General features: G+C 45.8%; 10 protein-coding genes and 2 non-coding genes across 12 annotated transcripts; 6 read left to right on the forward strand and 6 right to left on the reverse strand.

The window, feature by feature from the left end:
- Positions 1-1,669: 1,669 nt before the first annotated feature.
- On the reverse strand, positions 1,670-1,790 carry PAAG_11987. The gene has a single exon. It is a non-coding gene; the product is annotated as a tRNA-Phe (tRNA).
- Positions 1,791-2,445: 655 nt separating this feature from the next.
- On the forward strand, positions 2,446-3,662 carry PAAG_05128 (hypothetical protein; the record flags this gene model as incomplete). Its single annotated transcript, XM_002792946.2, has 2 exons — positions 2,446-2,641; positions 2,722-3,662. The coding sequence occupies 2 exons, from the start codon at positions 2,446-2,448 to the stop codon at positions 3,660-3,662; spliced, it is 1,137 nt and encodes a 378-aa protein (XP_002792992.1).
- A 704-nt stretch (positions 3,663-4,366) lies between these two features.
- On the forward strand, positions 4,367-5,676 carry PAAG_05129 (serine/threonine protein phosphatase 2A; the record flags this gene model as incomplete). The annotated part of the gene is made up of 5 exons (XM_015845478.1): positions 4,367-4,516; positions 4,634-4,675; positions 4,778-4,883; positions 4,954-5,487; positions 5,600-5,676. 5 exons carry the CDS (start codon positions 4,367-4,369, stop codon positions 5,674-5,676), a joined length of 909 nt encoding a protein of 302 aa, XP_015699704.1.
- Positions 5,677-6,824: 1,148 nt separating this feature from the next.
- On the forward strand, positions 6,825-6,896 carry PAAG_11988. Its single transcript has one exon. It is a non-coding gene; the product is annotated as a tRNA-Trp (tRNA).
- A 1,127-nt stretch (positions 6,897-8,023) lies between these two features.
- PAAG_05131 (hypothetical protein) lies at positions 8,024-9,312 on the reverse strand (the record flags this gene model as incomplete). The annotated part of the gene is made up of 3 exons (XM_015845479.1): positions 8,024-8,294; positions 8,365-8,783; positions 8,905-9,312. The coding sequence occupies 3 exons, from the start codon at positions 9,310-9,312 to the stop codon at positions 8,024-8,026; spliced, it is 1,098 nt and encodes a 365-aa protein (XP_015699705.1).
- A 1,135-nt stretch (positions 9,313-10,447) lies between these two features.
- PAAG_11989 (hypothetical protein) lies at positions 10,448-11,522 on the reverse strand (the record flags this gene model as incomplete). Its single annotated transcript, XM_015847543.1, has 2 exons — positions 10,448-11,395; positions 11,481-11,522. 2 exons carry the CDS (start codon positions 11,520-11,522, stop codon positions 10,448-10,450), a joined length of 990 nt encoding a protein of 329 aa, XP_015702846.1.
- A 231-nt stretch (positions 11,523-11,753) lies between these two features.
- PAAG_11990 (hypothetical protein) lies at positions 11,754-12,224 on the reverse strand (the record flags this gene model as incomplete). Its single annotated transcript, XM_015847544.1, has 2 exons — positions 11,754-11,989; positions 12,068-12,224. 2 exons carry the CDS (start codon positions 12,222-12,224, stop codon positions 11,754-11,756), a joined length of 393 nt encoding a protein of 130 aa, XP_015702847.1.
- A 684-nt stretch (positions 12,225-12,908) lies between these two features.
- Positions 12,909-14,199, forward strand: PAAG_05133 (hypothetical protein; the record flags this gene model as incomplete). Its single annotated transcript, XM_015845480.1, has 3 exons — positions 12,909-13,481; positions 13,516-13,996; positions 14,093-14,199. 3 exons carry the CDS (start codon positions 12,909-12,911, stop codon positions 14,197-14,199), a joined length of 1,161 nt encoding a protein of 386 aa, XP_015699706.1.
- Positions 14,200-15,171: 972 nt separating this feature from the next.
- Positions 15,172-17,609, forward strand: PAAG_11991 (hypothetical protein; the record flags this gene model as incomplete). The annotated part of the gene is made up of 4 exons (XM_015847545.1): positions 15,172-15,455; positions 15,520-16,638; positions 17,324-17,454; positions 17,545-17,609. 4 exons carry the CDS (start codon positions 15,172-15,174, stop codon positions 17,607-17,609), a joined length of 1,599 nt encoding a protein of 532 aa, XP_015702848.1.
- Positions 17,610-17,932: 323 nt separating this feature from the next.
- On the reverse strand, positions 17,933-18,885 carry PAAG_05134 (HAD superfamily hydrolase; the record flags this gene model as incomplete). The annotated part of the gene is made up of 2 exons (XM_002792952.2): positions 17,933-18,658; positions 18,757-18,885. 2 exons carry the CDS (start codon positions 18,883-18,885, stop codon positions 17,933-17,935), a joined length of 855 nt encoding a protein of 284 aa, XP_002792998.2.
- Positions 18,886-19,378: 493 nt separating this feature from the next.
- On the forward strand, positions 19,379-20,363 carry PAAG_05135 (hypothetical protein; the record flags this gene model as incomplete). Its single annotated transcript, XM_002792953.2, has 3 exons — positions 19,379-19,489; positions 19,553-20,182; positions 20,262-20,363. The coding sequence occupies 3 exons, from the start codon at positions 19,379-19,381 to the stop codon at positions 20,361-20,363; spliced, it is 843 nt and encodes a 280-aa protein (XP_002792999.1).
- Positions 20,364-21,687: 1,324 nt separating this feature from the next.
- PAAG_05136 (hypothetical protein) lies at positions 21,688-24,189 on the reverse strand (the record flags this gene model as incomplete). The annotated part of the gene is made up of 6 exons (XM_015845481.1): positions 21,688-22,500; positions 22,560-22,640; positions 22,706-22,828; positions 22,884-23,668; positions 23,874-24,007; positions 24,071-24,189. The coding sequence occupies 6 exons, from the start codon at positions 24,187-24,189 to the stop codon at positions 21,688-21,690; spliced, it is 2,055 nt and encodes a 684-aa protein (XP_015699707.1).
- Positions 24,190-25,424: the final 1,235 nt, after the last annotated feature.

Genomic DNA, 25,424 nt, shown 5'->3' on the forward strand with positions numbered 1-25,424 from the left:
GCATGGTTGCTGCTGCTTGAGGGCCAAGTGCTTACCGCGTCCGCCTTCACCCCTGAGGCTCTCGAGGCCGAGCTGGCAAAGTCTACATGAATTTAAATTGTTTTTGATGATCCAACACCCAGCGCTGCAACCCTTGCAGGGGTGGTTGAGGGTGAACAGCTTGGAAACATGGAGGTCTTTTCCAAGGTTCCTCCATCCATCACTGATAGTTATATATATGGGCTCTGTCTCCGTCAACGTTCCGATGGAAAAAGGGGGTGATGGAATAAGTATGATGATCATTGCAATGTTTTACAGGTATAATCAAGGAACGTGTTTTAGCTCTCTCCCTTGGCTGATAAAATTAGCAGTCCAGGTGTTCCGGGCTGATTCTGCTCAACAGGCGGCGTGCGAGGGTTGGCAAAGGACACATTCTCCGAGACAGCTGTGAATAAAGACCGGTCTGTACTTCAGAGATCAGGGGGCGAGTGTCATATAAATGGACAGGCCAATGGAAGTAAGGCAATAATCGTTCGACGTGTGCTACCACAGTCGATAATTTTGGTTGCCCGGATTTTGCCATATCCTCCGCGTGTCTATTAGTTATTCCATTGGTCCAAAGTACACGAACGACCATTGTCTCCGGCTGACTCGACTAGAATACTCCATAGAATTAAAGTTGTTTTGTAAGAGACAATAAAGCAAAGGGGAAAACGATCCGATTTTCAGTATAAATTTAGCCATCCCAGATGTGGAACACGGCCCTACAGGCTACAAGCTACAAGCTACACAAGCCCTGATGGATGGAGCTCCCACAAGAATTAAGCATGCATACTTATGTGCTGGATGACCCCTGTCAGTCACAAGAGGAAGAATATTTTATAAAATCTCCCCCTGTCCTCTGACACACACACACACACAAAAAGTTCCATCTCCAATTCCCAGCTAATAAGACGCCTTCTTCAGAATTTGACAGCTTTCAAATATATCTAGCTAGATGAGATAAGAGGTTTCAAAGTGCAACATCCTCTCATTCACCATCCTCTGATGAATCAACAAAGCCAGCTTGCCTTGAAGCCAAAAAGACAAAGATGATTGGAACCAAGTGACATTGTGTAGTTAGTTGTGCGGTCGATAATGGAATACTGAATGAAGTCTTTTTCTTTTTTTACTTTTTTTTTTTTTTTTTTTTTTCCCATCTAATTTCTATCTATTAATTACTTCCAGGTTAAGGTTGAACGGTGGACAGGCCCTTTCCAAGAATCCCTCACGCTGCTTTTGTCCCCAAACTTTTAGCACTGAATAAACCAAAGAGGATACGAAATTAGCCGTTCCTGAATCCTGAAATGGCCTGCTTTAATGTCAATCAGGGGCTCGAGCGCGTTTCAGAATATGCCCCCACTAAGATATTTTCAGGCTTGGTGCATATCCCTTCTTGTCCATGGATATATCAATTGGCCTGTTCACTCTCTTCTACGGACTTCAGCGGATTTACATATGTTGGAAAAACAGGGGAGAGTCGACGCCAGGGAAAACTCCTTTCAAGGCGAATACGGACGTAGTGGTATGCATATTTATTTGACGCAGTTAACAGCAGGATGAGTGAATGTAATTATGGAAGACAAGCAAAAGCATGTTTCAAAAAAAAGAATCGAGGTAAAAAAAGAATGAAATTGGGAATTTCTAGGTATGGGGCAAACCGGGATCGAACCGGTGACCTTCTGATTGCTAACTGGAATTGGCTGTGCCAAATCCTGTAGTGGTGAAGTTCTTACTTCAGTCAAACGCGCTCCCAACTACGCCATTGCCCCTTGATTGGCGTGCTATTCAGCTAATGCGCTAGTTCACCAGAAGGCGAAGATGCCCCATTCCGTTCCAAACCCGGGTTCTTTTGTGCCGGCAGTATTTATGAGCAACCTGTCTATCTTTTGTTGGATTGGAACCGCCCACGAATTGACGGTTTACGCACATAGGGTGTGTCTACAAGAAAGGAAATTCAACACCGCTGTCCATTTCACCCTTAAGGTAAATAATTTTGACTTCTTGGATAACAGCAGCTGGACAAACTTTGGTGTTCAAAGTGTAAGGACAGTTTCCAAAAGCAAAAGGTATTTCCTTCAAGCTCCTAGAAGCAAAAATTATCTAGTATGAACTTCTTATTTTCCTTCCAAACAAACACTCACCATATAAAAAATATCTAGACATTTAAAGGGAGGCAGGCAACTTGGGTATGTATAGTACTGGAATACCTATTATCTGAGTGGCCGGATAATGTGTTTAGTCAGCACCCATGTTCACTGCTCTTTTCCATCAAAAGCGATAACCCCCAATTACGTCATGCAATGGCGGCCTAAGCGGCCGACGCGAACAGTTTATGTTTGATCCTTTCGTATTCCATCCGCACTCTGTGCCTTGGGATCGCCTCTCATTCCTGAGAACATAACATCTTCCCCTTATCTTCCGACCATGGATACCCCCAACTCTACTAGCAGAGCGGAACAAGCTCTTTCATCGCAAAATATTCTTGATCGCGCTGCCGCGTGCCTGGGAGATGCCGAGGTGCCACTGAAGAATGCCTGGGAAGCCATAGCACTGGTTGGCCATGCTTGTATGAGCGCCGTTGACTTTAGGCTTATTGGCCTTGAAGAAGATCACAAAATAGGTTCGTCAACCTCCTGTTTCCTAATAAATATACATATAGTAGTATCTATTATCTGCTAACGCGCCTCCCCTACAAAATAGAATCGCAGGAACCCTCATCACCGCTCCCGAAAGAGTGGAATGCCGGCTCCACCTACGCTTTCAAATATGCCCACCCCCAATCCTCCATGCAATTTTTGCTAAAAGTCAGCCGACTCGGTGGCAACGCTATCATCTTCGCGCTGGCCCTGGGCCACGACAAGACCACAACTTTCGATTTGCCCGTCAAGGACTACATTTCCGAATCGTCCCTCCCCCTATCCAAATCTGCATCTGCAGAGACCTCCCGATCTCTCGAGCAAATTTTTATATCCCCATCCCGCCTCACCGATCTCATTAGCCTGTTCAGAATCAATGTGATCCAGAAGCTTGTTCCGGGTCTACAGAAGGAAGGATACGAAGATTTCAGCCGCCCGCGGCTGGTGGCTGGACAGGACAGGGTCGAACAGGCGGGACGACAGCCGATACGAGATCCGCTGCGTGACGATCGCATACCAGAACCAGCTCGTCCGTATCCATTTAATGACCCCCTGGCTGTTCCTCCACAACGACCAATTCCCGCGGCCGACTTCCCTCCACCTGGGTTTGAGGATGAATACGAAATCAATGTGCCTCCCAGGGGTATCTATCCGGGCCAGGGCCAACCACGGGCACCAAATATTGGAGAACGGGATCTGTATCCCCCCAGTTTGGGCCCGCATGACCCACTGGTAGGACATTTGGGACCGCAGCGGGGCGGAGGGATGCATCCAACATTTGATGATCCTATGTTTCAACGTGGGGGGGTAAGTGGTGGTGATGAATATAACCCTCAAGTTCCTCCTGGGGCAAGATATGACCCTGTTGGTCCCGGCAATGGACCGCCAATGGGACGGGGCGGGGGTCCAGGATTCCCTGGGGGACGTGGAGGCCGAGGTGGGTTTGGAGGGGGATATGGAGGAGGATTTGGAGGAGGCGCCTTTGGTGGTGGTGATATAATTTAGGGGGCTACGCGTATGGTTATGCAATGGCGACTCCATATATATCCAAAACATGTAGTTCCTTTGATTTGATGTTCGATGTGACCTCGGTGAATTTTTACGTTTATCCAGACCGATAACTGAATTGTACATACAATTCACCTTTGTTCTTCTGTACATAATAACTAAGCTAATAGGATCATGACTTCGACGTCCCTTGCAAGATCTGTTACAGCAAAGCACCTCCACAGCAAATGTAAATAGTATTATCAAAAGCACCTCACTGTTAATAACTGGAATGCGGGCAATTGTCCTTTGTAAGTGGCGCAGTTAGAAGGGGTGGCTCCTGGCTGTGGCTTGCGCGCGAATCCCAGTCCCCCTGCCCGCCCAGACTAACCAAATCCAACACAAAAGACTCTTAAGGTTGGCAGAGAAGAGCCGCAGTTCAGTTCTCTTGACAATCAAACCCCCCCACAACAGCTCTACATACCGTACCTGATCTGGCCCTGGAATAAATATTCTTTGCTACGATTCTCCTGCGGCCCTTATTCTCATGATTTGTTGATACCCATCCATTGCTTCAGTTTCGCCCTAGCCAGTGTCTGTTACCTTGCTCCCCCACGCGCCCGCACCCAGTCGCTGCCCCGTCTTCCAACTCCCCCTCCAATTACCAGGCGATACCTTATATATCACTGGAGTCCCCATTCCTCATACACATGGACAACAAAATGGAGATTGATTCGGGTCGATCGCCTGAACCTCACAACCTCTCCCCTACAAGCGACCCAGACTCAATACCCACTCTTGATGGCTGGATTGAGAGTCTTATGACCTGCAAACAGCTGGCAGAGCAAGATGTACAGAGACTGTGCGATAGGGTCAGTTCCTTTTCTGTTGTAATTAATTATTTATTCTCTTTCGGAACTCAGCAGAAAGAGCTTATGACCCCCGGCTTGCGCTTGAACGCTAATGATGGGTATTTTATAAATTTATAGGCGAGAGAAGTATTACAAGAGGAGTCGAATGTGCAGCCAGTGGTATGTATCACCTTATTCTTTATTTCGGTTGCAAAGGAGAACCTGTCCATCAAGTCGAGTGTGTTTCGGTCCCATAAAGCTGATTTGTGGTCGCCCTGCTAGAAATGTCCAGTGACAGTGTGCGGAGATATACACGGCCAGTTCCATGATCTCATGGAGCTGTTCCGTATCGGTGGACCTAATCCAGATACTAATTATCTTTTCATGGGTAAGGCGATTTTGTACCGTCGATATATCCACCCGCTTGTTTGTATTAACGACTACGTAATAATTTGAAGGCGACTACGTTGACCGCGGCTACTACTCCGTCGAGACCGTGACCCTCCTCGTCGCCCTGAAGATCCGTTATCCACAACGCATCACCATCCTCCGCGGTAACCACGAATCACGTCAGATTACCCAAGTCTACGGATTCTACGACGAGTGTCTGCGGAAATACGGCAACGCAAATGTCTGGAAATACTTCACAGATCTCTTCGACTACCTCCCCCTCACCGCGCTCATCGATAACCAGATATTCTGTCTCCACGGCGGCTTGAGCCCGTCAATCGACACCCTGGACAATATTCGCTCACTGGATCGGATCCAGGAGGTGCCCCATGAAGGACCTATGTGTGATTTGCTCTGGAGTGACCCGGATGATAGATGTGGTTGGGGCATTTCACCCCGTGGCGCTGGGTATACGTTTGGTCAGGATATTTCGGAAGCGTTTAATCACAACAATGGATTGACCCTGGTTGCTAGGGCTCATCAACTGGTAATGGAGGGGTATAACTGGTCACAGGATCGCAATGTGGTGACTATATTTTCAGGTAAAGCTTCCTCGCTCTCCCCCTCTTCACATTTCAATCCCTGCCCTCCCACATTTTATATTTCCACAATACATGCTAACCCCTTATGCACTTGCGTGTGTATTTATAACAGCTCCAAATTACTGCTATCGATGCGGAAACCAAGCTGCTATTATGGAGATCGACGAGCATCTCAAATACACCTTGTAAGTCCTTCCGCCGTTCCATCCATGTTACTACCGTCCACAACCGATTACAAAGAGACAGGCACACCGCCTCTCTCTCTCTTCTTCTTCTTCTTCTTCTTCTTCTTTATTTTTATTTATTTTTTTTTTTTTTATAATTTTACAATTTTATATTTTCTTTAATAATAAATTTACTGACACGACTCTTTTCTTTTCTTTTTACACCTACCTTAGCCTCCAATTTGACCCCTGTCCCCGCGCCGGGGAACCCATGGTCTCCCGCCGGACCCCAGACTACTTCCTCTAGAATAGAATTCTCTCAATGCCCTCTTCAAAGACGTCAATCCAACTCGCCTTAATGTCGTCCCAAATTTGGCGTTTTAGAACAGAAGAAAATCATCAAATCAAACAAAGTCATATTTTTTGCATGATTGAATTCATCAACTAAACTTTACTTTCTTGATTTTATGCGGCACTTCTCCTGCCCCATTTTTATGTTTGTTCTGTCGTCTTTGCTTTCTTTTTGCAACTTTTTTTGGCCCGCCCTCTTTCCCGTTCTTCTTTATATGGTTTCAGATAAACTACGGTTCTACATTTTGTAGGAATCCCCGTGGTATTGCGATGGGGTGGGGTTTAGATGAAGATAGATGGGATGCGATGGAGTAGCAAGATAAAAGGAAGCCAAGTGGAATGAACAGAGTACATAGTAGTATATTTGACGTGTTTATCCCAGAGTTTCCTTCCTGTAAATCCCCCGTTTCTTTTGCTGTGGAAGGATGTCGTATTTTTCCGTGCTGTGATTTCTTCAGGTGCGGAAAGGAGTCCCGCAGCAGAACATGTATTTAATAGAGAAGTAGTTTTTTGATTGTTTTCTTATATTTACTTTCTCTCGTGTTGTCTTTAATGTCGTATCAGTTCAGTCGTAAAGATGTTAGAAATATGGTCGCTCTGACATGGGCTGAGGCCTGAGATCTACGAAACAGAACCGTCCTACTGATTTGAAATGACTTATCATTTAACTATGAATAGCATTAAATACATCCTACCCACAAAATTTTTGTTAGGATCATTCCACCAAATGTATACATGAATCCCTTTAAATAGCGTGGTGGAATCTCCCGACATTTGCTAGAAAAGGCTTTAAAGAGGTAAAACCTCCCTTCAACAAACCCAGGACCTGTGGCGCAACGGTAGCGCGTCTGACTCCAGATCAGAAGGTTATGTGTTCAAATCACATCGGGTTCAGGATACTTAACCTTTTTAATGAGGTTTTTTCTTTCTTTTCTTTTTTTTTTTTTTTTCGGCTTGAATTTCTTGAATTCAAAAATCTTTAAAATTGTATATTCCCCCATCAATCTTCCAACTTCTTACCCACTTTGTTCGTTTTCTGGGATACGCTGTTTACGCCTATCGCTAAGGCTTTGTCTCACATCCCGGCCGCGCCTATAGTAGGTGCCATAGCTAACTATGGCCGCCAACAAGCATATTATTCCAGGGTCTCGTCAAGCACGACTGCACAAGCTTATTGGATCCAGAAATATCCTAATTGCACGTAGCAAGGGAGTGTTGTTTCCTATACATAGGCAGGTAATTGGGCACCTATATAACTTGCACTTCAACGGAATGGATAGCGAGAGCAGACCTCCAATTTGGATCAAAGGACTGCAGCGTCATGCACACTGAGCCGCTTTTTGGGAGATAGATAACCCAATTTTCGACTGCTTATTGGCTCTGCATTGCCAGTTCGGTATCGGCTGGCTGAATCAAGGCAGTGAGCAAACACTGCTATAGCTGCAGTGCCTTTAGATGAGGGGGGGAATGTTCAAATCAGCACCGATATCAGGCGCTTGGATAAATAACTTCCAGGCTCACTTTACCAACAATTTAACCAAGGGATAGTTACCGTAATTGACGGTTTACAATATCTGCTAGCCGATCTATGATGTGTATGTACAAGCATTTCTCTCTTCCTCACATTGCAACCCCCGAACAAATTCTGTTCCTCCGCAGACCCAAACGCCGCCCCTGCGGCTCGTGTGCATTAATAGTGTCCGCCAATGCTTAGGCTATTTCGGGTCAACAGTCATCCTAGAACTAATTAACCGCTCGAGTTGATCGGAACACTTGGCCGAGGATTAGTTGCAAAGCCCCTGCAGATCTTATTAATAAACTCCTGTAGTTGACAGGGAGTAAATTGTCCTGTCACTTCGTTATTTCTCATCCATGGATTTGATTAGTGTTTTGAGCGCGTGCGTATTCCGGTAAAATTGGAGTGCCTAGGTAAGAGGTAAAGAAAGGCTAGGCTATGGAAAGTATCTGCTGTCCATCCACTTTTCCGCCAGTGTGGCATGCTCAAATTATGGCGCGCAACGTCATGAAAGCGCTGGCTTAACTCGTCGCTTGGCCTCCATTCTCCGATAACCCGCCATGTCAAAATAGGAATTCCACACGAGGCAGAATATGTAACTGATCACCGATTCGCTGTAGGGTAGTTGGTATACTTCCCTTTCATGTCTGGCCCAGGACGTCACATCAATGTCGTTCGCAGACAAGCCTTCTCCAGGGACGGCATGTTGCACAGTGATTTTGCAAATGATTCTAAGAATGGGCCTAGGTTCATCAATCGGTATTATACGGAAAAGCCTGTTTGATAACCGTAGCTGGCTTCGTTCCTCCCTGAACCTGTTATGGGCCCATTGCTTATCTGCCCCACTTTCTGTAAGGGGAGGGTAATGCTCGTGCGTGCCGTTGTAACCTGGTGTACTCGAACTCTTGCCGCCCGGACCTTGAAAATATCATATTCCAGAGGGTGATGCGGGTTGAAACTTGACATCCAGGTGCTCCAAATAATCGCTGTGTGAACACGCGAGAGTTAAGCAGGTTATAGGACAGAGGGCTGACAAGATCCGGAAGAGCAGCGCTTTGGTCCACATGCCATCCCAGGTGGCTATCTATGTTACTGCAAAAGTAGAGTCCAGCTGTTTTCAGTTTCGCAGGCACCATATCACTACTAATCGCCTCGCCGAAGGCGTGTCTGGAATCGCTCCAGGGACCCTCCCAACGGTCGAGTGAAGTGAGAGATAACCGGGTAGATTGAATAATTTGGGAAACGCTCGTGAAAATATCGACAGTCTAAAACTTTCAGATTTAGAAGTTTCGAAACAAGGTCAGCCATCACACGCAGGTCGAGTGGTCGTTCATCCTTGCATGCGGCATTTCTCTTCCTGTTTTCACCTATGATAAGAGTACGGACTGAAAAGAGCTTGGGAAGGTTTTCAGGGTTAAGGAGTTGGACACTCCAGCGATGAAATCTGCGGTGATTACAATGCCGATCATTTTTGTCTGACTGGAATGGAGATTCAATAGTTAGACATAGCCCTGTTGGTTGGTGGTTTGGGAGCTCTCGCTCCTCTAAAATCTTAATTGCCGTAAACAATTCTGAAACTCGGCTGGTAAGATACTCATTGCAAGCTTGGATATCGTCAACGGTCTCCCGACATTTAAGCGGCTCATTATTTTCATGTTGCACTTCTGGGAACTGCAGGTTCAGGATGACATGTAGGAAATTTACTCGGTAGCCGCGATGCAAGGCAAGGAACCTGTTCACATTGCGGCCCGGGAGGTGCCGGTATACATCCCCAAGATGGTCTCTCCACGGCATATTGAAAGCCGTGGGAGACCCGTAAGCAACTGGAGGCAGGTCAAATAATCGGCAAAGTGTACAATGAGCTCAATTATTTCCTGCGGAAGAAACGCTATGGCGCCGTGTTACAGAGTCGAGAAATTATGACTGTTGGAGAAATCACCCAGAGAGCAGATGAGATATGGCGAGGAAGAAATAGAAAAGTCATCTCAGCCATTCACGATATGTAATAAATAGAGGCACGTAGCTGATGGGAAGAGCTGAATCCGGAGCTTGGTCCCGGCGCCTAGCGAAGTATGTCTCATACACTCATATCCACGACTTAGCAGCAAGATGGAATGTGATTGGTTCAACGATAGAATATCATCGACGGACCGCATATCATTCAAGCAGTTATAAAAAGAGGGGATGCGGCCAATCCATCATTATGAATAGGAGAAAAGACCGTTCAAAACAAAGGAGTGAGAAAAGACCAAAACAAATGCCTTGAAGCTTCCTCTCTTCTCAACATGGATGAATCGCTTGCACTTTCTGTATATTGAGTGGTGTATAAAGAATCCATGAATGGATTCATTCCGCACAGAGATGGCATCACCCTGAGACGATGTAGTTATTGGGGGTGTCGGGGAGTAGCTTTCTCACTATGTTATGCCTTGATAGCAGTGTTGGCTTTTCGCTGCCATGCAAGAGGAACCATTTTCCGGCTTGCGCTGGCGGTTGTAGGAGTTGCTTCATGAGAAGCAGTTTTATATCCGTAGTTGGACGAAGGAGATGGAGGACTTGTGAAGCAGGTGAGAAGAATGTCGTTGATATTCAGCCCCCGTTATCGACCACAGAGCTAACTACCTACTACAATGGTTAAGGGGAGCCTGGATGTTCCCTAATTACGTCGCTACTGCTTTGGCGCTTGGCCCATATTTGCCCGGATTCAAGCTGCGCTGCTCAAATCACCGTGAATGAAACATGTTGTGAATCGCAAGTTTTGATACATTGTCAGTAATTCGTAGATGATGTCAGGAAATTTGATACGGGGTTGTCTCAAAAATATAGCAAAATTTAACAAATGCCGCTCCACATTCAGAATTAGATGTAAAAGGAGCAACCAATCAAAATTAACTGTATGTATATCATCGATATTCTTCCCATCTATGCCTCAGAACGAGGTCACGGCTGCCGCCGCTCCAGCATTGGTTTCCTTTGTAACGAAACCTTCATCCTTCGGGTCACTATCCAGGTAGCTTCTCACCTTGGAGCTGCCATTTGGTACATGTAATCTCAAATCCACTCGTCCAAATAGATAGAGAAACACCACGATGACCTCAAGGCCAAAATTAAATATGTAAAAGCATGCTTTATGGTGATACCACGCTGGATCGTTGGCCGGACGCGGAGGCATGAACGCGACTCCTGCACGGAAGGACGCTCCCAGACAAAGCAGCACTGACGCGGTGCCAACGATGAGAAATTTTGCCCTGAGGCTTCCATGGCCGAAGTTCTGAGCAAGCTGGAGGCGGCGGAAAAGCAAGACGAACACCAGCATGGGAATTGGGAGGAAGGAGAATGCTGTAAAATACGATAAACCATACCATTGGAGATTGCGGTCGATTAACCGAATGTCCGGATCCAGGGTATAGAAACTTTGGACTGTAGCAGTGATGACCATGGCGATGGTTAAGATGACGATGATATAAAGCGCCTTGAAAAAGTAGGACAATGGCCGTGACCATCCTATACGTGGATGCGTGGATCGCAGTATGCGCTGCGCATACAGGGTGTTGAGGATAAACAGAAGTAGAACGCCAGCGGCAACGAAGACCTGGGCTGCAATTGCAATTCGGGCATTGGAGAGGCGGTTCGCCCATACGATTCGGAGAACACACGCTGCAATTCGAGCCATGCAGAAGCCGAAAGTTACCGCCGAAGGTATGAATTTATGACCTCGTGCCGTGTTTCGTTTGAATAGCATCATGTGGGAGACTGCACCCGCCATAAATATCACTAAGAATATTGAAGTTATGGGGACGTCTACCGAGATAGAGGGACGACCTCCAATAGCAGCAGCGGCAGGGGGGTATGGTGGTCCAGAAGGCAGGGCCGTGGGCTATAAGTCACGAATCATCAACTAATAATCAATCTGACATGCCACCAGAAATTGAGGTCTGGGAGAAACAGCTGTCATATCTTACCGATGATGCACCATGCCCTAGGGGCCTTGGTTGTTGAGACATCCTAGAGCCCTGAATCCCCCAGTTGCGAGCGGGCCTCTTTCAACCACTTAGTATATAGGGGGATCTTGCGTGCCCCAAGGTATGAAATTTGAGGATGTCCGCCGAGGTATGAACGACTCCCCCAGCATTAGCTACTGTAGGATGAAATATTGAAAATAATTGGGTTTTGACTTGTTGATACAACAAGAAGTAGTTCCTCTGTTACTTGTGAAAGTGGCCACAAAGCAAAGATTAAAAAATTTGACTCTCTTCCTGCATATGAGGGCGGAGTCGAATCGATTTATACATTTTTTCTTCGCATGGCAGGCCGGAAGCCCTGGTGGGACCTTTATGTGATGTAGAAGCCTTAAAAGGCGTCCGTCCAAAGACCACAGATGTTTTGGTGTCATTTGACGTCCATGTTTTGCCCTTGGCTTCCCTATCGGTGAGTGGCGTAAACTGTCTCCGACCGGCCCAGCAGGGAATAACTAATAGTTACGAGTAACCAACTACGTAGTTGGATCTCGTCAGTGGAAACATAGGTTTTAGTAGAGAAGTCCACTCACGAATCCCAACCTTCAAAGTCTTGAGCGTTTGCGCCTCTTTGTTCCGGCCGCAATTTACTTGGGAAGTTGGTGATGGTCGTTTTTGAGATGTCGGAGGTTTGGCGCGGAAACTCGGAGCTTCACAACTGCCGATATCGAATCTATCGTGGCTGAACATACCGAGACACCGATCATTTTGCACAAAATCCTTCTTTTCGAAGGGATTGCACGGTAGAGAATGATTGCTGGTTCGGAATTCTTCACGGTATATTTTCTATCGTCCTGAATTCCCCTTATCAACATTTGCGCCTTGGATTCAAAACTAGATTGTGGTTGCAAATGACTAGTTAACTGGTTACTGCTCTACTGCTTTTGTCCTACCCTCGACACTGCGACGACGAGTTGCGGAGACTTGTCTTTTTGGGGCAGACAAAGATCTCACAGACAGGGAATCATGGTCATGACATGATAGCTCCCGGTGCGGTGTTGGTCGAAGCTATTGAGAGCCTTTGTGGGTAGAGCATGAACATGGAAATGTATGGATGTGAGAATAAGACCCGTGATGCGGCATGCACCTGGAATAGAGCAGGGCCTTAGTTAATTAAATAAGAACCCCAAGGTGATGACGATGGGTGCCACAGGCTGACTGCATATTTTCCACAGCGGGCACTCAGATCCGAAACCGCCTCTGTTATTTAGCACGACCTGTTGGTCTCATTCAACACCACGCATGGATTTGCATTGATTCGTTTTGCATACTACAGTCTTTTTTTGCAGAGCTCTCTAGTAGGTCGGCGCTTCTGGACGTGCGGTTCATATTCTTGCGAGGACGGTTGAGCCCAATAAGCTGACCGACCCGACCATGGCTGCAATTCTTCAATGTATCCAGCCGCTCTATGATGCCTGCTTCTGTCCGGGTATCCCATTTAAGTATCGATGGCGCCTACTCACTCTTGTTCCAATCAACGTACTCGCTTATTCTTTAAAATGTCTGCCGTGGATCTTCTCTCGTTCCTATTCTGTGGTCCCCCTGCGTCGAAGTCCGAACCACTCCGGGCGTGCTCTCGTTTTCACACCCGAATTCACCTCTAATTCTTTACGGCCCCTCCATATCCATGTCCATGGGGGTGGATTCATAGGCGGCATTCCGGAGATGGACAATGCCTTTTGTTTACGGATGGTTCAGGAGACCGGTGCCGTTGTCATATCCGTGTCATACAGACTGGCACCCCGATATCCGTTTCCAGCTGCCCACGAGAACGTCCAAGACGCGGCAGCTTATATTGTGGAGAACGCAGAACGACTCTGGGGAGCCAATCCAAAGCTGTTAACGCTGAGTGGATGTTCCTCTGGCGCAAACCTGGCTTTGGGCATTTCTCAAAGTCTTTCAGATACTGAGTATCCAGTTCAAGGAGCACTTATGTTTGATAATCCTGTTTGTGCCTTAATTTTTCTTCTTCCATCATCAGGATTCTGGAAGGACCAATTCTTCAATACGCTCTGTCAATCCTCAGCACATAAATGTTGGTGCATACTGTACATGTGTCTGGTTAAGAAATCTGACCCTTCATCATTTCTTGTCGTATTTTGCCAGGTTGACCTCCGCATCCCTCCATGGGAAAAAACCGAAACCGCCGGGATTCCCACCGTACGACCCCCTGTCCTTCCTGCTCCCTCTTTTTGATGTATACGCCGACTCGGCACAGTCTCGCAAACTCGAAGATCCCCTATTAAACCCCATCATAGCGGACATACGCACTCTGCCGCGGAAAATGCTCTTCATCGTTGCTGGCGCAGATATTCTTCTTCACGAAGTGACGAATTTTGTAGAGCATCTGCAGAAAGAAGCTGAATTACTGAACTCCAAGGAGATTGACATGGCTGATTCCACTGGAAGGTATGAGATTCAAAGCATGGTGTTTGAAGGACAGATCCATGGCTGGTTAGATCGTAAGTTGTTCTTCCCTCTCATTACTTCCCATGGAATGCTTGCGTGCATATGACATACTTGCGAATCTTTAAGATTAATTCCTCATTGTTTTTAAGTTATGTCTTTTATGATTGATGAAAACATAAGAATCCAGGCGCTCAATGCTGCCTATGACTTTATTCGTCGCATTCATGCGGGGAGTGGATGGCAGAAAGCAAGCTGAATGAATTATATTCCATGCAAAATGCGTGTTGGGACAAAATGTTTACTCTGTATGTTTGTACCATAGATTAGAGGTATTAAGGGCACTCCCCTTTCCACGTGTGCTTGTTTCTTCTACGAGAGTTGAATGGCTGTTGGCAAGTTTGATTAGCGACGGTTGTACCCCAATTGGCCGTGACGATTATCACGAATCCCTATGACACCCCTATTGTTCTCAGGAATTGACAAAGATGACTTAATTGCCCTATCAACATTGGATGCATTATTCGATGCTTCAGGCATCTGAGAAACCGCCAGCAGTCCGATGATGATCGAACACACGGTTGTATTGCAGGCATCACTCTATTTATCTTTATTACGTGTTTGTGGCGTAATTGTGAAAGAAGCACTCGCAGTTTTGCAAATTGATCACCCTTTTCTCTTACGGCAGTCATATGAGTGCGATTTTATGCATCATCATCATGTGCAGCATTATTATTCGGAACTGCGCATAGGCATCTTGATGTCCCCATGTGGTAATGGGTTTCCCTTTACCGGAGCCTTGTTGAGCAAAGGCAGACAAACATCCTGTTTTTCAAAGCGGATATTCAACCGTCCAGTGACACTGGCGATTGCTCGATTAAATTTGGAAAGTCTGGTTTTAAAAGCAACCCAATTGATTATCTATGCGGGTTGGAGCCGAGGCCGTTGAAAAGCCAAATTAAATCATCGGCTCGGCTTCCCTCCATGAACACTGTCAAAAAGCTAATTTCCCCGCACTCGGAACAGCGGATTCTGGTGGTAACCTCTGACCTCCACATCAATTGCTTCTAGTGTCTTGATACCTGGGCTTTTGGAGAATTGGACTTATGATATTGTCATAAAATAAGGAGATTCCTGCTTACAACTATATTTTAGCGTTTACTGGAAGAACTTCTCGTGACTGGCTGACGTGTCAACCTCTGTCGATTGATATATCTAGATTCCTTTTCCAATGGGCCGGCTTTGGCAAAAGAGGGAGATGGATGATAGTGAGGAGCGAATTCACGTTTGTTCAATTTGCATGAGGAGATTTAAACGGACGGAACATTGCTTAAGACATGAAAGGTCCCGTATGTATACTAACTTTTCATCTAGTCGTGAATTTCCACAACTCTCAGCCGTTGTGCTCAGGTGTTCGTGGTTCGATATCATTAACCTACTCTCCCATCTGATTCTTATAGATACTAAGGTGAAGCCATACAATTGCCGCTTTTGCGAACGATCATATGGCCGAAAGTAAGCTATATTTAATTTCTAATTTTAAAGCGCCGTTTTCGTGAACTCTCTGACCTGTTGGCAGGGACCTTGTGGTACGGCATGAGAAAACTCTACATGAGGAAGATTGGATCAAAGCCCAAATGCCTAGCGAGGAGTCGACTGCTGCTAGTGACTCCTTATTGTCAAGGCAGAAACGTCGACTATCCACTGTAAGCTACAGTGACGAATGGAAAAATGCCCTCTCGGCGCAACGTATTCCTCATCCCGAAGAAGAGCATGACGTCTTATCCTGCGTTGGAACTCAAACAACTGCTATACCCAGCTCGACAGGAAGTGGTTTTGATTGCATGCCATATGTCCCTCAAATAAACTGTAATTTTACACTCCCATTAAAACCTGGAACTGAGGGAACAGCTGAAAGTCCGCGCGAATCTTCCGTCCCTGAGATGGCCATATCGAGCATACCTCAATTGGCAAATCCATGTTACGTCGAAGGAAATTACCCCCCCCAACAATACAACCACCAAATGCCGGGGGAATCTGTTGAACCCTGCGAGGACCTTAATCAGTACTCTGTTCCAGTTGACCCAAATTTATTTGAGACAGTGAATAGCAAGCCTCAACCGCCATGGCGACCAGATACTCCGAGATGCTTCGAGATTTTGGACATTTGTCCAAGTGTTTATGGCCCATTGCGCTCTTTTGATGTCCCACAGGAAAATGAAGAGGATTGGGAGGAGACCAGAAATGACGGCAAGTGGACTTTCCAGGAATCACAGGTCATAGGTCATCCGTCTGATAGCCATAAATCCATTTTACAGAGCCCTTCAAATCTCATTCGGCCACCCATTTCAACTGTGAGACTGGGGGAAACCCTGTCGATACTTTTCGCGGATCTGCATCTTGGGTTTGAGAATCACAAAACTAATGGTATTATATCCCTCCACTTGCTAGCACAATATCTCGATCAAATTTTCTATTATTTCAATCCTCTCATCCATATATTCTATGTCCTCACCTTTAATATCAAGACAGCCCCCTCCCTGTTGATACTTGCCATTGGCTCAATTGGGGCTTCCAGTTTTCTGACCACGACAAATCCCTATCGCTTAGGCGCCATACGAACGAGTATCTTGAAAATATCATTCCAAACCACAGACACCGGGCTCTTCATTGTCCAGATCTCTATGGAAATTCCAATGTCAGGCTCCTCTTTTTTTTTTTTTTTTTTTTTTTTTTTTTTTTTGCGCTGGGAGCTTTGCTGGAGGTGCGAAGGCTGCAGACATGGCCCTTGGAAGGGAGAATTCCCGTTGCTGAAAATCGGGCTGGAATCTCATGGAGGGAAAGAAAGCAATCGCAAATCATGGAAGACATGGATTGATTATTGGTCCTCAAAACATCTTCTCTGTTTCATGTTTGTGATAAGCGGCATTCTTACGGGCTATTTATGATATTGCATCGTGCATATCGACAGCCCAGCTAGACGAGGTGGAAACTCTTAGCAGCAGTGCAATACGGGCAGTTCCTGATGAGGAGAGATGGCTTGATCTCATGGATTTTAACAATTCTCCTCCCCCCACTGTTGATTCAGGGATATATTAAACCCCGTGATCTCTATTATGGATACGCACGGCGAGCTAGGGTGGGTTTCTGATATACCAAATTTCTCGCTTACCACCATTGCGCACTCTGTCAGCACGCATACCTGGTGTCTCAAGCAATGCGTACGTACCATCACTACGGAATTTTGCGAGGGGTCCCACTAACCCAGAATATGAAATATAACCCCCTTTCACCAACCATGCAGATACATTCTTAGCTAGATGCAGCCAGTTGATAACACACCGTTCAATCACGGGGACACCATATCCTAAATGTCGATTTAGCGAATTTGTGCTCTTCAGCAGTTTTATTATTCTGCGAAGCATGTCGATACGGACTTTCGCGGAACGGTTCTCGCTGGGCGTGTTTCACGGGCTTTTGCAGGTTTGTATGCAGATGATGGCAATTCAGAAAGGTAAGAAGAAAGAATATATTTAACGACTCCCTTACTGCCTTACTTTCATCTTAAAAGTTGTGTTGTAGGCTGACATAATAACGTATGTAGTGCGCATCTCGAATGAGATTTCAAGTTCGGAAATGCCTTCGATAGATCGAAATTCGATTCTCTGAGATTGAAGGTTGCAATAACCACTAATGTGCAGTTGAAAAGGCAAAGAAGTAAGGGCAACTCCAGGGAGAAGTCTCTGGGTGCAGTAATACGTAGTTATCCGTCAGGCATTAATATGTATATATATATATATATATACATATATATACAAGTCTATCTGTTGGGCAACATGTTGCCCCAGCCGCCCTACCGCACGTGATTAGTGTATATAGAGGTTGTCTAGCTAGCCTTTCATCCGAAGGACACCCTATCACAGAAACCGAGGATAACTAATTAACCTATATCTCATCTAATCACATTATATAATTTTCCATTGACTAATTAACTAGTTGGACACGCTCGCCTCTTGTATTTTGATAGCAAACCGGTCATACGGGAATGCTTCGAGACTTGGTAACAGGTGAGCCCAGCCATCACCGATCTCCCCCGTCCGTCCAGATCCGCGGCCTCGCCAAGTATCAAGTCCCTCTAGGCCTTCCATCACCTCATGCACCATATCAACATCCTTATGTTCACCCGTTAGGCCAGCTAATACCAGATCCTCTTTCCCTCTATATTCCTCAAGGAGACCAGGGTGCGGAACCCAGACAACTTGCATCCCCGCTCTCCGTCCAGCCTCGACGCCGGGGACGGAATCCTCGAACACAAGACATTCTTTTGGTTTGATTTCGGGCTCTCCGTTATTGGCAGCGCGTATCTCTGCGTTAATGGTTTCGAGTGCCAGCAGATATATATCTGGCAGCGGCTTTCCTCTCCCCTCACCGATGCGTGGGTTGTCACCTGTGATCAGCCTTGAATTGGGGAATAGGGAGAAGAGATCTGACAAGTGGGCCGTTTTCAACTCGTAGTTTCTGGCCGTCGATGATGTGGCGAGTGCGATGTGCACGGGGGATGAAGTGTTTGCCATTTTCGCAAGGTTTGATAGCAGATCAACTACACCTGGTAAAGGCTTTGTCGTGGGGAAGTAGATTTGTTGCAGCGCTGCTTGTTTCTCGTGGAATTCTGTCATGGAGACGGGCAATTGAGCCCAGTCATGAAAGATCTTTCCAGACTAGATTGGGGGTAATTGGAATCAGTGTGTAAGTTACTTTTATGGGATATGTCTGGCCCTTGAAAGGAACATAGAAAGGAATTCACTCAATGGAATACCTGGGGAGCTGGGCGGCCCTGTAACTGCGCCTTAATGGACCAGGGCAAACTTGGCCTGTTGTATTCTTGCAGAATCTTGTTTATCACCAGTGTGTAGATGTCTTCGGAATCGATAAGGAGACCGTCCATGTCAAATAGACAAGCCCGGACGGGTGGCGGTCTTCAAAGAGAAAAGTAAGTAAATTTCCAGGATTTTATCTTGACACCCACCTCTAGGCCAGAAATATATTTAACTATTTATAACGGGGTCCGCAAGGGGGAATGCACGCACCGATTCTGCTCAGAAGCCATGATTTCTTTTTTTTTTTTTTTTCAAGTAGAAAATTCTTTACTAACAGCTATGTTCATATATACTGCAAATGTCTGTGTTAGTATCCGTAATAAAGACTGATGATAATCTGTAGGTGATGCAGTGGCTATGTTTATAAGTTCAGCAGCTATTTAGGGGCGAATAAATTAGGTAACTATTTGTCAACAAAAAGAACGAACCTGTTAACTAGTTAAGTATTTATTTAGTGATTTACATACAAAAGGAACCTTCAATCTCATCCCCAACAGCAGATCTTTTGACCTTGTTTTCAGCCCAGCTATTTTCCCTATATCTCTTCTACAACTGTGAAAAATGCCAAAAAGCAATAAACCAGAATTAGCCACACAAAACGACCCCTCATTATCCGATAGCGACGAAGGCGAAATATTCCATGATGCCCGATACCCCGCTGAAGAAGAAGCTGTATGGCAGCCAATTATCAATATAGCTATAACTTGCAGGAAGCTCATATAAATATTATATTAGGACCTTTTAAACCAATCCAACACCCACAAATTCGCCGCAAACGAACTCTTCTCTTCTGCTCGCTATTCGGAGGCCATCACCACATACGACCGAGCTCTCTCGTTCTGCCCCAACTACCTTGATTACGAAATCGCCGTTCTTCGCAGCAACATCTCCGCATGCCATCTGAAACTGGAAGACTGGAAAGACGCTGTTGATGCTGCTACAGCCAGTATTGAGCGGTTGGATAAAGCCCTTTCGGAACAGACACAAAAGGAGACATCATCTGGGGCAGAGAAGCGGGGCAATGGTAAGGATGCGGGTGATGAGGTGGTGGAGCTTCTAGATGGAGATGGGGATGAGGAGTCGGACGAGGCGCAGTTGAAGAAACTAAGGGAAGATGACGTGAGAAAGGAAGATATAAAGCGCATATGGGCCAAAGCGCTCATGAGGCGGGCTAGGGCAAAGAAGGAATTGGGAGGCTGGGCGAATTTGCAAGGCGCTGAGGAGGATTACAAAGCTTTGCTTGGGATGGGAAATTTGCCCGCACAGGATGAGAAATTTGTGCGGAAAGTGTTGAGGGAGCTGCCGGACTTGATTAACGTTGCCAGGGAGAAGGAGGTTGGGGAGATGATGGGGAAGCTTAAGGATGTAAGTTATATATATCTATTTCCTTCTCGTTTGTCTGCTTTAGGGAGGCTATTTTCATATACTGACACTTTTCCCTTAGCTCGGGAACGGGATCTTGAAACCCTTTGGTCTATCCACAGATAATTTCAAGTTCGTCAAGGACGATAAATCTGGGGGATATAGCATGTCATTCGAGAAATAGTGTTGTTTTTGGTGTTCATTGCATTGGGGCGTTAAACAGGGAGGGTGTAGAAATAGAAATTTTCCATGTAAATAAGCGTACATTTTGGATTTCTCTGATATCTAAGTAAATATGCGATTGTATAGTGGGGTCCTCTTCTAGATAAAATTCACAATTCCTTTTTTGTTTTGAGAGGCTCGAGAGCATCTTACAACCTTGAGAGCACGCACTTCATACTCGTTACGTCAAACAACTTTTTGCTGATGACCACTGTACAACTTCAAACTAGATTGACTGGGTTTCCGCGAATACCAAGATAGCTAATTAAATGTTTAATAAAAGGGAACACTCCTGATAACCGCAATCCTCTTTCTCTACGGTTAATCGATTACTGTCGGCAGCACACATCAAAAATAACATAAGCTAGCACACATTCTCTCTCGAGAGAGAGAGAGGAGGGCAAAATAGCAAAAATTTGTTGATTTTTTGAGTTTCCCTGGTCTCTAGATACATTCTGGTAGCACAAGGTGGATATAATAGACAATTTAGGATCTCACCATATCAAAATCGTAAAACAAAAGGGGAAAGATAAGAGGATCAGGTATGTTGGAAGCAAAATGCTTAAAAACATGCCAAATGGCAGTAAACAGCAGGGGGGGGGGGGGGGGGTGAGAAGAGAAGGTTTGCGGAGATGGACAATGAAAACAGCGATGATTTGCTAGTCGAATAGCATATGCTATGTTAGTCAAAACAGACACCCTAAGCCTGCAGCCTGCAAGCATGAGCATACGATATATATAACACAAAACTAAACCAATTTCCAAAGGCATGAGGTTGAGTTGTGTTGGTCCTAATCCTATATGGCACGATCCATGGAGTCCAAGGGGAGAGTGGATGTTGTATCTCAAGCTTGATCCTGGCAGAGGCAAAAAATAATTAAAAAGTGCCGGAAACGAGGGCAATGATAGTATAAAAAAGAAATGATTGGTCCCGTGGTTGGCCTCTTCAATGGAAGTTCAGAAGAGCACGATGTTGGGTTGATTGTAAAACTCCAACATGCGGGAGAAGAGGGGGAAGTCTCTAGCACAAACGAAATCTACGGCAAGAAACAGGAGGAAGGGGCTGAAAAGGAAAGCTAAAAGGGTGCAATAAAAAGCAGTTGCATAAATATAACATATGCAAGGTCATAGGGGGGTAACCGTTGGGGGAATGAAGTTGAAAAAAGCTGTGGATTGAGCTTGTTGCATTGGACAGCTATTGTCCTGGGATAGCTACGATCCTTGGATGGTTGAAAATGCTAAGGAAATCCATGGCACACAGACAGGATTGTGTGCATGGTTCAAATTTAACGGGCCTTCTTCTGGGGAGACGGCTGGGTATCTGAACAATCATTTACATCCTGTGAGCGCTTATGGCCATGCCCATAGGACGCCACGGTTTGGGCAATGTTTGATGCATGATTGTGTGGTGAGGGAGTTGTGGTGTGATCATAAGACCAGGGATAAGGAGTAGGCACCATCACACGACGGGGGGATGGAAGTGGAGGAGAATGATACATAGCCTCCTGGAGATGGGCTGCAGTGGGAGTATATTGAACGGAGCTATCTGGCTCCATCTGCTCCTGATTAAAAGGATACTCATAGTAAGAAGGGATGTTCCGACCAAGGCCATGCATGGCGTTAGTTGACTGGCTGCGGACAACTCCCGGACCAAAATGGCTACGATGGATATTTCCAACATGCCCAGTGGAGACCGTAGGGGTATTCTGGTAAAACCCAGTGGCGTGGGGCATATTAGCTAGCTTATGGAGATTCATAAGAGCATTGCTCTGATGGATAGAGTGAACCATATTGCCCTGGGTGGATGGATGTGCAGGACAGGAAAATCCCGTTGGTTGTTGGAGCAGCTGCGAGGCAACATGGGGGCTGCTCAGAGTCATATTTCGCACATTGGTGTTAATGACCAATGGGGGCGATGTCTCTTTTGCGGCAGACTTTCTACGCGGAGTACTGAAAGGAGTGCGAAGGCCATCAGCAGCCTCCGAATCGCCCTTTGTCGGGGTTGATTTGGAATTAGATTTGGAATGGCCGAGTGCCTTCTTGCCAGCGGTCATAACCTCTCCCTTGCGCTTGTTAAGATTTTTATTGGCCACAACACGCTAGGTGATTGTTAGGGTGGTTTCAAATGTTAATTAAGCCAAGGTGATGTGATACTTACGCTCTTGGAGAAGACGGGGTCGTCAACAAAGGTAAACATGTAGTGCGCATCTAGCAAGTGCTTGCAGATGGTTTTTTGTGTCTGAGAAGCTTGTTAGAATGACAGAAGGCCGTTGTTATCATTATTTCCTATCGCAAGGGCCTTACCAAAAGACAATCCATGATCTTTTCCATTCTCTCCTTGAATGTCGAGATTTGGCTGGTAGCCTTTGCCTTGCCATCATAAATGGCGAGCAGAGGGCCATTGGTCTGGCGGCTAACACACGCTTCCTGTTATAGACATGCATCAGCATTGTTTCCACGAATATACAATTTATCAACAAACCAAGATGTTCCAGCAAACTATCTCCATTCTAATTGGACTATGCTTCTGCTCGCGGAATGGACGGATCATTCCTTCGTTATCTTCCGCATGCTCTGTGCTCTTCATTGCGTCCAGCAGATTGGAGACAATCTCAAGTTTCTCCTCCTTAGTCTTGGGAATAGTACGGTCATGATCAACTTGGACTTCAAACGCGCGCCACGAGTTGGCTTCACGTGTAGATGAGAACTTGAGCTTAGTCTCGGATTTGCCCTGGCGTATGTGGTTTGGGGGCGTTGCAATTCCCATCTTCTCCTGAAGATGGTCGGTAGTGATCTCAGTAGCACCTGCGTTGATCGAGTAGGGTTCGTTCGGAATAGGAGAGGGATAAGAAGACTGATGATGGGGATAATCATCACCAACTCTAATATCTGAAGACTCTGCGGTAGTCGCTGTGCGCGAGTGCATATTTATATCCTGACGCATCTTGAGATTGGTATATTCAACCGGGAGTTTCGGCTCGAAGGATTCCAAGTTCACTGGATTAACTGCGTGGGACTGGCGGTTTTCTTTGTGGTAGCCTGTGCTACTGATGTTCTCAGGTGCTGTGATAGTGGTGCTACCAACCACAGAGTGAGCAGAAATTTCCAAGGTCGCAGTAGGGAACTCAGCGGAATGTTCAAGTGCAGTGGTAGGCTCAACAAATTCGCTGAGGGCCATGTTGTTGAACTGTGGGTTGGATGGCTCAACAGCAGCAGTTCTAGCACAGCCGTCGTCTGCCTGTGTGAAAGCGATTAAACTGAAGATATCTGTAATGTCGAATGAGCAACTGTTTGGAATTTTGGCAGAAAAAGTGGAAGAGAAGCCAAAACGAAGAAATAAATTGGGGGTCTGGTTTGTCTTGTTGTTTGAAAAACCCAGCCCATGCATTTGAAAAGGGGGTGGTTGGGTGGGAAACAGAGGAGTTGGAACGGGGAGGGTTGTTAGGGGGATAATCGAGGAAGAAATCGTTACCTTCGGTTGACATGTCATCCTCAACTAGCATGGAAGTCGGGTTTTCCAAAGGCTGAAGATTGAAATCCGCAAGCTGGACATCAGCAGTCTCAACCAAATGAAACTGCTCCTGACCATTCGCATTCAAGTGCCATCTAAAACATATTGTTAGTTTAATTGCACATCCAAATCCAAGTAAAAGAAGAAAATAATCTTACGTTGCTTCATCGACAAAGGAATACTGAGGCTGAGTCTGAACAACCAAGCTATCAAGAAGACTCGCAAAGGTCGGCTCGCCTTCGCGAATCGGTGGAACATATGTATTTGGTGGTTCCATACTTGGATCGTTGGCAGGACGAATAGATTAGAAGTCGGAAACAACGCAAGTTTTTGCGAAATTCAAACTGAGATCGGGCTACTAATGCACAACCAGATACACTGAGACTAAGGGAAATAACGCTAGATTTGCTCTCAGCCACGATCTAACACTTAACCAGAGTGGGAAGAGAGAGAAACAGCGAAGAAAAGGAGTCACTGAATGTCAAACATACATTCGTAAAAGAGAATTATGCTCTAATATTGCTCGTAACTGCAATTTCTGAGCTCTGAGAGGTAAATACCGGTCTTGCGCTGTTTCTTAGAGAACTCGTAGAGACTCTTCGCTTTGGGCTTTGAATAAGATATGACCAGGACTCAACGGAGAACGGAGAACGGAGAGGATTCCGTATAGGAGAAGTTTGCCAGCTAGGACAGCAGTAGAGCGATTGACCGGGGTTTGAAGTAGAAAAACGATCTGGATGAGCTGAAAACAACGGCAAGAACAGAAAAAGGCGTTGAGTTCAATTGACTCGTGCTGTCTGTCGTCTTTCTGGCTATCAAAGAAGATGTCTGCTAATTGAAAGCTTAAGAATGGAGTTGTTCTGTCAAAGTGCGGGAAAGTGGGGGTAGGATGTGGGAAATCGATGGTGTAAAGAAGATAGAAGAAGGAGAAGAAAAGATTTGGAGGAGGAATAAGAAAAGGGAAAAGGGCAGAGAGGGAGAAAGGTAAAAGAACGGGGCTTGCAAGAGGAGAAATAGGGTGCTCGTCATTCTGGGCTTCATTTTCACATGTATTCGAGTGGTTGGGTGTAATTCACTGCAAAAGTGGAACCCAGCCACCATTTTGTAGAAATCAGGAGGTGTGAAGTATATGGGCGGGATTCAGGGAGGTGGCAGAGAAAAATCAAAATAAAAAAAGAAAAAGAAAAAGAAAATCAATGTCGACTCCTATTCAGCGACAGCCCGGCTGACAGCTCTCTCTAGGCGGCAACCCATTGTGTAGGAGAGCATGAATAGAATCAGAATGGCAGCTATTGATCCATTTGTCAATCAATCTCGAAATACAGAAACCGTTGTGCGTCAATAGGGGTAAACGGGGTTTAATAGAGGTTTAAGGTGATTAAGGACACAGAAGAATCTCCCGATTTACCGGTAAGCTCCGTCGTTGAGAGCTCCCTTTGCCTGTTGGTCTAAGGGATAATAGAGCCAGTATTATATCTGCTCGCAGCAAGAACAGGCTCCTTGCAAACGAGA

Source organism: Paracoccidioides lutzii (assembly GCF_000150705.2).
Source record: "Paracoccidioides lutzii Pb01 unplaced genomic scaffold supercont2.13, whole genome shotgun sequence".
In the NCBI taxonomy this organism is placed as follows: domain Eukaryota; kingdom Fungi; phylum Ascomycota; class Eurotiomycetes; order Onygenales; family Ajellomycetaceae; genus Paracoccidioides; species Paracoccidioides lutzii.